Below are 14,856 nucleotides of genomic sequence, written 5' to 3'. Positions count from 1 at the left end.
AACTGCACTGTGCAGAGGACGGGGCTCCTGATTATTTAGCACTCTCTCAGAAAGCAGCAGGGATGCACAGGAAAGTAGGTGCATGGCCTAAACATGAGCTATCTGGAGACCTTTATGCTTCAAAATCATGGAATCAAAGAATCGTGGAATTATTTTGGTTGGAAAAGACCTTTAAGATCATCAAGTCCAACTGCTAATGTAACCCTGCCAAGTTACCACTAAACCATGTCCCTCAGCATCACGTCTACATGTCTTTGTAGCTCCAGTGACTCCACCACTTCCCTGGGCAGCCTGTTCTAATGTTTGATGACCCTTTTGGTGAAGAAGTTTTTCCTAATATCCAACCTAAACCTCCCCTGGTACAACTTGAGGCTGTTTCCGCTTGTCCTATCGCTTGTTCCTGGGGAGAAGAGCCCGACCTCCCCTGGCTACCCCCTCCTTTCAGGCAGTTGCAGAGAGAAGGTCTCCCCTCAGCCTCCTTCTCTCCAGGCTGAACACCCCCAGCTCCCTCAGCCGCTCCTCACCAGACTTGTGCTCCAGACCCCTCACCAGCTCCGTTGCCCTTCTCTAGACACGCTCCCACACCTCAATGTCTTTCCTGTAGTGAGAGGCGCAAACTGGACACCGCACTCGAGGTGGGGCCTCACCAGTGCCCAGTACAGGGGGGCGATCACTTCCTCATAATCTTCATTGTGTATGTTCTACTTCCGAAACACACGTTGGCACTCAAAAGCTACCTTTCCAGGAAAAAATATTCAGTAAGGATTTGTTAAAGGCTGATGAGGATTCTTTCTGGCAGCATCTTCTTGTGATGCAGCAAGAAACGTTGTGCAGCGGATGTCAATGGGTGGCTGAAATAAGGTGCTCAGGGTCTGGGTTCCGACATGCCACACGCTGCTCATGCCTTCCTCTGTGCCTTCTGGCAACCTGCGCTCCCTTTGTGCCCTTGGTGGCACCACTCCAATACACAAAGAGAATTTTAACTTCCTCTGTGCTCTAATTACCTCAATTGCAAACCCTTTTCTTTCTTCTGCACCAGGCTCTAGGTAAGGCCCTGTATGTCACTGCCTCTCTTCTCTCCATGGTGTTCTTCTGCCATGCCGTCCAGCATTCCAGCAAAACCTGGGAAGATGCTGCTCAGAGAAGCTGTGGCTGCCCCATCCCTGGAGGGGTTCAAGGCCAGGCTGGACGGGACTTGGAGCACCCTGGGCTGGTGGGAGGTGTCCCTGCCCAGGGCAGGGGGTGGGACTAGATGATCTGTAAGGTCTCTTCCAACCCAAACCATTCTATGATTCTATAAAATAGCTTCTCATGTCTCAGGTCAGTGCACAGACATGGGTGAGGGCTTTGTATTTACATCTTGTGGCGGTATGATGGACAATGATGTGAGCTGCAGTTCAAAGAAGAGTCTTTTAAATCATTTGTTTTGGAAGCAAACATACTCCCAAGTAGGAAATGTTCTTGATTTCATGCAATCTGTCATGGGACCCGCCAGCACAGCTGCTCGGTGGGCGGAAAATGTGGACTGCGAAGCTTGAGATCAGCCACGTGAAGACGAGGCAGAGTCTCAGATTATTAAGCAATTAAAGATGAAAGGAATCAAAAATAGTCTGACATTAGGCCACAGCAGCCCAGTCTGAATTCAGAGCTCCTCACACATCCCTTCTGTACCTCAAAGAGTTTGAAATCCATCTTAGACGTACCAAGCAGCTTCTTTACCTTCCTCCAAAGCCTGAATATCGAACAGCCTGCTTTCCTGGATCTGCGCCGCCACACGTGTGAGCAGGGGAGGACAGATCTCATGTGTTACCCCAGAAAGACCCCCACATCATCACGCGTGTTACCGTGATGGGGTTCTCCACCCTCACTCATGCAAATTCATCAAGGAAAAGAAGGAAGTCTTGTAGTTAATGGCCAATATCGGCATAAGAAAAACCGCGTTCATGAATAAAATGAGAATAGAAACGAGAAGAAGATTCCTAACAACTAGAACGACTGGGTTCTGCTTTTAACATGGACGTTGAGAAGCTTCTTGTCCTGTTGGCCAAGTTGGCAGATGCCCAGTTGGTAGCTGGGGATTAGACTGACTAACTCAGAAGACCACTTCGACACTGATGTAACCTTGGAGGACACCATATGAATTCGGACCTGGAAGGGAATCTTTTAAATACCGCAAAAATAACAGTTCTTAAGAAAAACCAGCCAAAGCACCAGAGCCTTTGAAGAGTCTTTAAACATCCTTTAATTTTGCAGTTTCAAGACTGACACACAAGCAGTTACACAGCTCAGAGGGAACCTATCTCAGCATGTGAAACCCAGCTGGGTTGACAATTTACTTGGCAAATACAAGTGCAGCGTATTCGCACTTTGGAGGGATGGTATAAACTCCTCAGCCTCAGCGAATAAGGAACCTTTCACCAGGTGGCTTTACATGGTCAAGGCAGGGCAGAAACGATGACCTGCGCGCGTCTCAGACTGCAGAGCTGGGATCTGCCCTCCTCCTACCCTCGCTGATCGCTAGTACTGAGCTACATAAGCCTGTGTGTCCTTCAAACCAAACGACAATTACAAAATATCTTTTCAGCTGGGGAGACTCAAAAGATATATTCAGGAAAAGAGAATTAAGTTTCGCTATTACCTTATATTGCCAATTTTCTCCTACATACATCCACCATCATCCAGTGCAGTATGCGCTGTAAAAACCGATGCCATATGGCTCTGTGATAATGAAAAAGTCGAACTGGAAACAAATGGTCCCATGTTACCTCCCACTACGAGAATTGGCTTATCATTATCTGAAGGAAGAAGCAACTAGATCTCTTTGCAGTGGAAACAGCAGAAAACTTCAGGCGTCTACAACTGCCACGGAGAGTAGTACTGGCAGAGCTGGAAGAGGCTCCATGCAGCAACGCTGATGGCTTCAAAACCATCAAAAGCCCACATGTGACCAACAGGTTTGCGCTTGGCTGTCATAGCGCCGTTTATTTTAGTGTGGTCTGAACTTCCACTGAAGACTACAACCTAACCCGGTGTGAAATCTTCTCTTTTCCCACCCCGCCAGACAGCAGCTTGCCTTACATCTCAAGGCAAAGCGGCGGCAATAGAGCAAAGCCAAATATCCCACCCAAATCTCCACCAGGATGCCTGTTCCTGCTTGGAGAACACGTTCTTGGGAGAATATGTTAAAGAAGCATTATGTGATTACACATCAAAATCCCCGAAACAACCCCAAAATCAAATTTCAAATGGCATTTCCCTTCTAGTACAATGCCACCCAGAAGACAGGCGCTTTTGCCTTTGATTATAACAGAAACAGGGAGGACCTGCAGCCCGACGGCCCCTGCTGCTCAGTTAATAAGAGCGACTGAGCAGATTACACGGTGGTGATTTTCTTGTCCTTGGTGGCCTGTTTGATAGCAGCCTGCTCACAAATGATCTCCTTCAACCGCTGCAACCTCATGTTCTGGGTGGTTTGGTCTCCCACACCCGTCTGGCTCCGGTGCAGTAAGTTCAGGGCATAGATGTATTCCAGCTCCGTGTACTTCACCCCTTGATCCACCACCAGGTTTAAGAGCTCATCTGCTGTGTTGTAGAGCATCTCATAATACTGCCTGAAAAGCAAGCAAACAAAAGAACCGCTCTGGTGAATAGTGATCCTTGAGACTCCAGACCTTTATTTCTGGAGAATACCATCAACCGTCACTTTTATTCACTGGTGCCAAGACCAGAGAAGGCTGCGTCAGGTGCTGCACAAAGAGAGAACAAACATTCCCGTAGAACACCATGAGATGCCAAGTGGGCACGGATCTCACAAACCTGCTCCCCACACTCTTCCATACACAGCTGAAAGACAAACTATGGGGAACTGAGGGCTCCTCTTCCTAGTAGTTACCATCGGCCACATCCCAGGCTGCATCCCCAGCAGGGTGGCCAGCAGGGCGAGGGGGGAATTCTGCCCCTCTGCTCCGCTCGGGGAGACCCCCCTGCAGTGCTGCCTCCAGCGCTGGGGCCTCAGCACAGGAGAGACACGGAGCTGTTGGAGCGGGGCCAGAGGAGGCCCCGGAGATGCTGGGAGGGCTGGAGCCCCTCTGCTGTGGGGACAGGCTGAGAGAGCTGGGGGGGTTCAGCCTGGAGAAGAGAAGGCTGCGGGGAGACCTTCCAGCCCCTGCCAGTCCCTAAAGGGGCTCCAGGAAAGCTGGGGAGGGACTCTGGCTCAGGGAGGGGAGCCATGGGACGAGGGGGAAGGGTTTTAAACTGAAAGAGGGGAGATTGGGATGAGATCTCAGGAAGAAATTCTTTGCTGTGAGGGGGGTGAGCCCCTGGCCCAGGTTGCCCAGAGAAGCTGTGGCTGCCCCATCCCTGGAGGTGTCCAAGCCAGGTTGGACGGGGCTTGGAGCAACCTGGGCTGGTGGGAGGTGTCCCTGCCCAGGGCAGGGGGGTGGAACTAGATGATGTTTAAGGTCCCTTCCAACTCTAACCATTCTATGATTCTGTGATTCTACGTCACTGTTTGGTATCCAGCAGGTAGACAGCAGTATAAAGGTACAGACGCGTGTAGATACATACACACGGTGATGCACAGATACGTATCTACTCAGCCTGCAAAGGACAGGAGGCTTCTGGAAAGGAAAGGAATCACGGGGTAAGGGAAGCAGAGTTTTTTTGTCCCTAATGAAGCCCTCTTGCAGAGAGATGCTAATACGGAGCATGGGAAGAGCTCCAAGCCCAACACTCCTGAGACCTCCAACGCTACTGAGACATGCAATTTGAGAGAAAAAATATTAAATAATGCAAAATAAAATTTGAGCCAGGAGCCGAGGTGCCTCTTTTAATAAGTAAAAGATCATCTGAAGAGAAGGGCATAATATAGAGACTGCAGTGCAGGCTGGTTTAAATTAATGTAAAGTGGCATTAGCGAGAGAATGGATTTCCAAGGAAGGGAATTTAAGCAAATACTTACTGGAAGGGAAAACGTGTCACGGGCCAGGGAAGCAGTGGGGCAATTCTGACAGCTGCCAATCCAACCACTGCAGAAAAAAATGGGATGTGGGACTGGATTATTTGCCCTGATTCCGCAGCCCGGGTGGGAGAGGTGAAACTTGTGAGAGCTGCTGGGCCCCTTTGAGAATTTTTCTTTCCTCCCCTTCCTTTATAGCACAAACCGATTAAAGTTTGAAAGCGGGAGAAGAGCGTGCGGCTCTCGGAAAGCATTGCTTAGAGGTCACGCAACAGAAGGGCAATCAGGACTCTAGTGCCGTTTATAGAGCACTTTGGTGGATTCCTGGCTCGGCCTTTCCAATTCACACAGCTGTGCTCCGTGCCTCAGTTTCCCCATCCGTACCAAGGAGTAGGATCTGGTGTCAGGGTTCTGTAGCCTAGATATCACCGAGACAAACCATCCTATCCAGAGGGAGCTGTGAAAATACAAGGCTTTACGAAGCTCCTTTAGGCAGAGGGGTTCCCAACCCTGCACAGACCCTTCCAGGGCAGGGACAGGGGGAAGGTTCCACTGCAGCAAGCTCCAGTGGGCGATGAGCCCTGGCGGGGGGTTTAGGTCTGTTTGGGCTATCAGAACCAAAAAAAAAGTGGTGCACGTAAAGAAAGCACCCCCCTTTACTAGAGGAATTGCTTAACTTTATAGCTTCATACAGATGTTACATGCCCTTGTAAAGCAAAAAGGATCTGAAAAGCTCAGGGAAGGAGAAGTGAGAAGATCCCTGTCTGACTGCATCACGCGGCAGCGAGGACTTATTTGAGCCAAATACCCAGCACTTCTTTGGATGAAGGGCAAAGCAAGGCAGAAACGGGCCAGAGCAGCCGAAGAGGAGGTCCCTGCATGACTCCTCCACGCTTCTGCAGGAGGACGAGGGCAGGCTGCGCTCTAATCCTCAGGTCTTGGTGGAATAAATGATTTAAAACCCAAGAGCAGGGGCTCCAGGAAAAGTTATCACCTCCCTCCCTTTCTCTCCTCTTTGAATGCATTAAAATAGCAATCAGGGCAAACATGGCAAAGCTGCGTATTGAATTTCTCTTGTTCTTTACTTTGCAGGCTCTCAGGTCTGGCTCAGCCGCGCGGTAGCAGAGCATCCTGCGTGCCAGCGGACCGCAAATCACTGCAGCAAGGACCGTAACCAGCTGTAGCAAAACCCCACGTTTGGAGCACCTCCGGTCTCGCCTCTGCCAGCGTGGACAAGCGACTGGGCTTCAGAGCTCTGCATTTTTATCTCCGCTGTCTCCTTCCAGACATCGCCTGCTCCCGTGACCTGAGAATGTGCTCCTGCGGTTGAAAGTCTGCAGCAACGTAACTGGTGGCAAGGACCAGCTGAGACCAGGTGGGAGGAGGAAGAGGACACAAAATCATTGATTCAGAGAACAAGGACTGACAGGATTTGGGTCGTGTGGTCAAAAGAAGGGATCGTGCAGGAGCAGGGGAGGATACACATAGAAGACACAAATAAAAAATAGCTTCCGGGGATGAATGATAAGCTGAAAAACCAATCAAGCTGTTTGGCTCCACGCAGTTGAGATACAGGCTACGGAACTCCTGCAGCTGATGGAGGACCAGCTCAGCGCCATCGCAAACTGCCTGAGGGGACTTTGAGGTGGGCTCTGCTACAAGGACACGTTGTTCCCTTAGAAGCAGGCGGTAAACGGGGCAGAGAACTGTCTAAATGAGAACATTTCCCTTGGAAAAGAAAAGGAAACCATGCAAGCCACTTGAGAACAGGCTTGGTAAGGGAGGCCCAAGTCCGCCTGACTTACTACATGACAAGAGAGGATGTTTGTGCAGCTCAAGAGGCAGGAGGGTAGGTGAGGATGGGGGAGACCTCGCACATCCCTGTGTCTGCTGCTATTTGCAGAAGGCATTTGGGTAACCCCTACAAGCTACAAACTCAATTGGTTTGGCTAACACTGAATCACCCTGTGTCAGCTCCTCATTTCGGTTCCCGTGCCGGTGATGGGGAACCCAACAGCACAATTTGTGGTCCCCCAGAAGCTACTGTGCCACCACGTGACAGGAGACGCTTTACAGCCGCACTCCCCTCAACATTCCCATCTCCTGCGCGCCCAGACTGTGCTGCCGATAGTGCTGAACAAGACCCGTTCTACGATTCTATGATTCTATTTGACACAGGGACTGAAAATACCCATGTGGTTTTGCAAGGCTGACCTGGTCCCCTGCAGAGCACCGAATCTTAGCTTTTGATAAAACATCAATAGCAGAAGCCACAAAACCTTGGGAGGATATTTCTCACTCCTGGATTCGGGGAGAGAGAGACTAAACCAAACCTCATCTCCAATCACGGGAACAGATTTAGCCGTTTAATTGCTAACGATGCTAACGCTGCAATCCCGGCACAACGACGAAGGCCCAGCACTCTCCTGAGACACACATGGAGAACTCCCCGAGAACCTCTCGGTACGGGAAAACAAGACCAGGCTCAGGAGCGCATCACGGTACGGCCCGTGTGGCCAGTCCGCCTCCTGCCACGCTAATGGATATTCTTTAAATCTTGGCTCCTCTTGCAGGTAGACACAAAACGAGTGAAAACCAGCAGATCTCATGCAGTTCCAGACGCGGCAATGCAGTGGCAGGTGACGAAGGCACCGCGGAGGCTCACACTCATCCTCCTTGGTAACACCGACGCTACTCAGTGTTACCAACTCTCTCCCAGCTGGAAAAACACTGCTCATTCTTCAGCTGAAGGAGTTAAAGGGACATCTAGTTACAGGCAGGGACTGATAAAGCCCCGTGGTCAGTGGTGTAAGGAGGAGTTTTAATTTCAGCTCCCCTCTTCAGCTATAATTAGCCCTCTAACGTTTATGCTTGAACTTGGCAGAATTAAATCGTTCGACCTGGGACCTCGCAGAAACTGAGATCCCAGATTTGAACAGCAGCTACCTGCCAGTCGAGTCTACAGCATCCTTCTGGCACCTCCACGCGTGGCTCATTCCCCGAGTGCCCAGAAGCTGCTGTTAGCCTCAAAGGTTTAGGAGATTTGGGTATTCATCAAGATGCTTCAATACACAGTCAGAAAGCTAATAGAAGGTTAACTTCGAGGGTACTGGCAACACCTCAGGTACAGTTACACAATGTGTGGGAGAAACAGTAGGACTGCCAAGGTAAACAGATTTAGGAAACACTGATCACCTTCAGGGAACTTACGCTGACGTGAAATGAGATTTTGCCTTTGCCAGCTCTGGCTGGGTTTTCAGTAAAATAACAGAGGAGATCTCGGATGGGGCAATCTCTCTGAGAGACGGGAAGCCTTTGCTCCAAAGCGCAGGACTCATGGTCTTCCCAAGGTGACAGAGCACCTTAAAAGAAGAAGGAGCGAGAACTAAAGCTGCTCATCTGCAGCCCAGACCACGCACCGGACAAGCTCAGCCACACAAACCCACCTTTACCCCATGTCCTTACAGCTGCCTTCCCTTTTACCCTGTCCCAAATCTTGGATTATTGAAGAATTCTGCAGCTAATATACCCAGGATTCATCTGTCACTCTTTATAGGATCAGATTATTTTTTAATTAAAAATTTCCTACAAAATAAAAAAAGAGAGCAGGCGAGACAGTGCGAGCGAGCGAAAGGTATGCATTTTTAATTGGGTGCAATTAAAAACCTGCCGCTTTGGCATGGCATTGCCTTCGGCCAAACCCTATTTGCATGAGTAATTATTCACTCCATTACGAAGTCTGCTCAACTTTGCCTCCCTTGTCTTTGAAAGTATTAATAAATATTGATCAGACACACTCCTGTTTGCCTTTGCCCAAGCAGCTCTGATGGACTCATCTTCTGATGTTATCAAATAATGAAATATGAAAGAGCGAGTGGGATGAGCCTCTTGTCCTGTGATTTTTTATTTAGGCTCTTCATTTTCCTTTCAGAAGTGTATTTGTCCCTGCCATTATAAATGCTCTTTTGATTATCGAGAGGAGGTTGAGAAAAGCAAGTTAGTAAGGGCTGGGGGAAATAAATGGACGACAGGTGAGGGAAATCTCTCTTCAGCGAAACGCGGGCAAACCGCTTTGTTTTTTTAAAGTTGAGATTTAAAACCAGGGAGAGGAATTAATATTTATTAAAAGCTGATTCCATCGTCTGACAAATAGGTTAATAAATAATAATAGCGGATTAGCATACCTAACCAAAAAGCAAATTTAGCTTTCCAAGACGTCGGTCGGCTCCCAGATGAGCCCAGCTCGGCAGCCCTAAGCTGACTGACCCTGCGCAGAGCGGCAGCCGGGGCAGTAGGAGCCTCCAGTGCCCAGCGGCGAGATATCTGGGGTAAGAACTGAACACAGAATGACAGAATCACAGACTGGCAGGGGTTGGAAGGGCCCTCTGGAGATCATCCTGTCCAACTCCCCGCCAGAGCAGGGTCATCCACAGCAGGTTGCACAGGAACGCGTCCAGGCGGGTTTGGAATGTCTCCAGAGACGGAGACTCCACCACCTCTCTGGGCAGCCTGTGCCAGGGCTCTGCCACCCTCACAGCAAAGAAGTTCCTCCTCATGTTGTGATGGAAATTCCGATGCTCAAGTTTGTGCCCGTTCCCTCTTGTCCTGTCCCCGGGCACCACTGAGAAGAGCCTGGCCCCATCCTCCTGACACCCACCCTTTAAGGATTTATAGCTGACCTCAAGAACCTTTACTCACCTGAGCATCGCGTCAGGAACTTGGCTGATGGGAACAAAGTGACCCGGGGGTTACTCGCACGGTTGTTATTTGTTTGTATTATGCTGAAAAGCAGAGATGGGTCTTGCTGAGTTGACCTGATATGACGGATTTTATACACACAAAGGCGGTACAGGTTCTTATAGAGCATCTCTCCTGATTTGCCATGGAAATAACAATAACTGCTGTTTTACAAGGGGAAGGAAACAATCTGGCTCCAAGCCTGTAGCTCTTTAGGATGGTAAATACCTGGCCACACTCTCCACTTATGTTCAGCTTTGGCGTTGATGGCCGTGTTTTGGGGGAGCGAAGAGTGAACTGGCTAAGGTGTCCAAAGTCCTTACTATCCTGCTCATACAGGATGGACGAACTAGTTTTGAGGGCTTGTACGACAAAGATTGGTTCTTTTTTAAAAAAATAAAATGCATCCTTACAATGCTTCTTCGTGAGGTTGTCTCACATCCCAACAAGTCAACCAACCTAGACATCTGTGACTTGTTCCTCTGACTACTGGCGATGGGACTGGGTTCAAAGTTTCTGAACTAACCCTTGGGTTCTTTGGGCATTTTTTTAGGACAGACCTTTGAGCAAACAATGCCTAATCCAAAGCTCAAATGCAACTGTACTCTTTCTGCTCACTTTAGCAGGCTGGAATTGGCCCAGGAAGATCCACCATCATCTGCAAAACATCTTTGTACTAAGAGCAGACAGGGAAGGTCAAATACCACTGGTGGAAATCGCTCCCAGGTGAAAGAAAAAACATCCCATGGGCAAACCGAAACTGAAGCAGCCAATTAACACACAAAACAGTTTTGAGTTTTTTTTCTTTTTTTTTTTTTTTTTTTTTTTTAAAAAACGGCAGTTTTAAAACAGAACACCAAGTTGCCAACAACGAACCCATCTTCTAAGGATGCATTTTGAGCGTGTGTGTGTCTATATATCTCAAAAACGATGGTCTCTTGAACTCTATTCTTGGGGACAGAGAAAAAAAATAAAGAGGCTTTCTCATTTAGAAAAAAAAATCTGTGGAAAGGCAATCAGGATGAGACAAGCTCCTCTGAGGGCTATTAATACCGTTCTCCATTTAAATGCTAATGTTAACCTATAACCCCAGGCCTGCACACAAAAAAATTTTCTTTTTTATTTTTTCCAAAAGATGGCCAGGTGAATTCAAAATTCAATTCTGATTTCCCTGAGAATGACTTGATCTCTTCTTGAGAGAAGGACCTTCAGACGAACCGTGTGATGTTTCAGAATAAAGGATCTTACTTTAATTATTCCTTCATTATACAGCTGGGTGCCCACTCTGCAGGAGTGCGGACAGAAAGAGATTCGCAAGGCGAGAACTCAGATCTGGGTGCTGACTTACCCGAAAGGAATGAAAAAATTCTGCGCCTTATCTCCCTCCCTTTTTGGGGATTAGGGAGTCACTTTTAGAGCACCCAAAAATATCTCAGGTACTCCAATAAGAAAGTCAAAAAGGTTAAATATGAAGCACTTACAGACTAAATCTACACAAAAGCCACAAGACAGAACAAGGAGCATGAAAGTGAAGAGGGAAAAAGACCAAAACCGTCTTAAAGTCACTTAATTTTGATATATGCAGATCTTGGTGGAACCGTTATATTTAAATAGACGGAGGAGGTGAGTGAGTGCAGGAGGGGAAGATACAGCAGGGAATGAGGTGACTTCAGTTCATGTAACGCAGAAGAAATGGATTTTCAGGACTAGTTTGATCGAGAAGAGGCCATGGGGCTGTTCTGTCTGTGGAGCACGAGGCGCTGATGGGGAAGGGCAAGAGATGAGGACGGAGTTGATGGTTACAGGGCACCGAAGATGGGGCGGGAGAGGGGAGTTCTACCGTGCAGGGTTTTGCAAAGCAAGTTCTGAAAACCTGAAATACCAAGCCGAGGAAAATCCACATAAAGCAGCAATTACTGTAATTTCTGCACCTCATGAAGACTGCGGTGATGTTTGCACACACGCGTCAGTGATCAGCATTTTAAAGCAAGAGTCTGCAAGTACGGATGCGGCTGCTTCTTCCATCTTGGGAGCTTACGATAACAAAACAGAAACTAGTGATGGAGGGTATCTGCTACATCATATATCCACTCTCTAACCGCGTCCTTCAAGTCCTCTGTGCAGTTAAAACCCGAAAACACCCAAGAGAATATCATTATCCTCAGGACGCTATTCCACAGAGGAATGTATATCCTGATCATCATTTTTTAAGAATTCTTTCTTGATTTTTAATTAACCTGGAGCAGTTCTGGGGACAACAGTAGCAATACCCATTCTCTGCCTCCAGAAGAACCCAAAGTGCTTCAGGAGTTCACACAGCTTTAGATGGCCACATCAGAGATGTTAGTGCTGTGCTAGTCAACCCCAGCTCCTCTTCCAAACCATGCCAAGAAGTGGACACCTCTTGTGTCTGCTTGGGGTGAGATGAACTGTGGCTGAGAAGCACTTAGAATCATAGAATCATAGAATCATTTAGGTTGGAAAAGACCCTTGGGATCATCGAGTCCCACCATCAACCCCACTCTACAAAGTTCTCCCTTACACCATATCCCTTAACACCACATCTAAACGAGTTTTAAACACATCCAGGGATGGTGACTCCACCACCTCCCTGGGCAGCCTATTCCAGTGTCTCACCATGCTTTCTGGGAAGAATTTTTTCCTAATGTCCAGCCTAAACCTCCCCTGTTGCAGCTTGAAGCCATTCCCTCTTGTTCTATCCCTAATTACCTGTGAGAAGAGACCAGCACCAACCTCTCTACAATGTCCTTTCAAGTAGTTGTAGAGAGTGATGAGGTTTCCCCTCAGCCTCCTCTTCCTCAAACTAAACAGTCCCAGCTCCTTAAATCGCTCAAGTCTCCATGGTGACTTATTTGTCTTCATGGACTGTAGAGGGAACCTAAAATTAGGCCCAAATTGTCTGTGTGCTGCTGTGATCTACATCTTCTCCAGGTGCACCAGAGCCCACCTCATCCATGGTCTCTGGGAAGCCCCATCTCCACACACTGCAACACGCGGCACCCTTTGGGGCAGGAGGCACAGACAGCTCTGAGAGAGGAGGAGAGTGTCAAGAAGGTGAAAAAAGCCTTAAAAATCTCAAATGTGCAAACACCCAAGAGGTGAAATGGTTTGCGCAAGAAAATAAAACAGCAGAAGAAGAAATAAAAGTGAATTTATAACATAATGGTGCTTCCCGCTCCTGCGGTACCTCTGCAAATCACAGCCCTTAATAAATACTCAGGGCTGTGATGTAAGGATAGTATTAGGGTTTTTTTTTACAGCTGGAAGAGATAAAAATTAAGTTATTTGTCCAAGGTAGAAAACAGTATCAGAGATGGGAAGCCCTCGCACCTTGATCAGTACCGTACCCGCTCTTGGGACTGCGGCGCACAGAGTTCTGATCAGGGCACAGAGCCAGGCAAGAAAAGTAGGTGTATTTACCCCAAAAGGTGTAAGTACAGTCTTTTAAGTAAAGACAACTAAATTATGAAACCCAATTGTTTTCCTTTTTAAAACTTAAACCACACAGACAGCGTACGAAGCACTATAGACTGGCCTCTACGCAGATTAAGCAGCTTCGTTTTAATCTGTAGTTTTGGGAAAAAAACAACCCAGGCAACACCTTTGGGTGCTACGAGCAGCCCTGTGTCACTGAAGCACTCGGATTTCTCTCTACTGCAAATCATTTTGTAAAACACAGATGACAGATCACCTGTAAAAGGCGGAGGTAATTAGCAAAGGAAAAGGTAGGTACACGGAGGACAACTACAACTACCCTTCCAAAAGATCTCTCCTTTTCTTTCTCCTCCATTTCATCCTGACACCAGCTCAGCTCCCCTGTATCTACGACTTCCTTATTTGTATTTCCTTCTTATTTCCTTTTCCCTTCCTCCCGTGGTTTGTCACTTGTGCCTCGGCCAATGTTGCCCTGCCGGGAAGAGGAGATGCCTGGGGATCCCTCTGCATCCGGCGGTGGCATCGCGGCGGGGAACCCGCGCCACGTGGTGTTTCCAAACCGTTCCCCCAGCCAACTCCAACCACCCTCGCGCTCCGCCGCCATACACGGTAATTACACGGCTTTTCAAAAGGAAGGATAAACCCATTAAACCCCATTAAATAATATTTCAAAAACAACGTCTGAGACACTCCTTGTAGCTCCATACCGGCTGATAGAATGAAGGATGGAATTTCTCGCTCTCCAAATGGAACTTTATAGGGTATTAAATAAGCACCCTCAGCACTTATCTAAATCTTTAATTAGTTCTATAATATACTGATGATATCAAGGCTAATTAAATTTATACAGATAAAGAGCAATGAAATTCTAACCAAGTGAGCTGGAAAGTACATATTAAATAGTAAATTTAATGGTTCAAGCAGATAAACGCAATTTTATATAAAAAATTAAATTCAATTTACATGTTGTATTAAAATTGATTTTGAGTGTGCAAATGATTGGAAAAAATCTTTTTAATATATCAGTAAAAGTGCTAATCCGGCCTGTTTAAATATCAGTTATTAATGCCAGCATTTGCAAATAAGCCACACGCATTTGCATTTTTACTGCATATAGTAAAAGGAAAAAATTATCTATACCATATGCCAGTTTATAAAGAATATTAAGCAATTTTTCCCCTTGCCTCATGCATAAATGAGAGGAAACGTGGAAATGAATGTAGCCCGAAAGGAGAGAGAGTCAGCAGTTCGATGGAAAGTACTGCAAAGATTGCTCCAGTCAGCAAAAAATAATACAATTTTAGCTACCCTTTGGGAACAACAATTACTGTGGCAAAAAATCCCCAGCTTTATTTAGGATCAAGTGGCTTGGAACTGGATAGAAAAACCCGACGCTGTAATTGGGGAGATGCTCAGTGGTGCAAGTTTGCTGATTTTTAATGAAACCAGGAAGGTTTGGTAGCTACCGGTGGGTGAAGGACACATCTGATGGGGTCTGCTTGCGAAGGAGCACAACAGGCCGCAACACGTGAACTGCGGTAGGACATTACAAGGTCCATCAAGTCAACGTCTGCCCGCAGTAGGCTGCAGTCGGGCCTCGGTGCTTCAAAGGAGGTTTGAACCACTCGCTGGAGTCAGGCCAACTGCCCCAAATTCTTGAGAACTCCAGGTGTTTTTTTTCTGGCTACCTTCAGAAATTAGGGAAC

General features: G+C 47.5%; 1 protein-coding gene across 1 annotated transcript in view; it reads right to left on the bottom strand.

The window, feature by feature from the left end:
• Positions 1–2,224: 2,224 nt before the first annotated feature.
• Positions 2,225–14,856, bottom strand: part of EXOC4 (exocyst complex component 4) — a 430,815-nt gene continuing 418,183 nt past the window's right edge. Inside the window, exon 18 of the mRNA XM_054189731.1 lies at positions 2,225–3,611. Within this exon, the coding sequence (XP_054045706.1) occupies positions 3,374–3,611 (238 nt within the window). The 3' untranslated portion in view covers positions 2,225–3,373. The remainder of the gene's footprint in view (positions 3,612–14,856) is intronic.

This window comes from Rissa tridactyla, chromosome 1 (genome assembly GCF_028500815.1).
Source record: "Rissa tridactyla isolate bRisTri1 chromosome 1, bRisTri1.patW.cur.20221130, whole genome shotgun sequence".
NCBI lineage: Eukaryota > Metazoa > Chordata > Aves > Charadriiformes > Laridae > Rissa > Rissa tridactyla.
The sequence above is the reverse complement of the archived record's forward strand: the minus strand, read 5'-3'. Positions and strand labels throughout refer to the sequence as shown.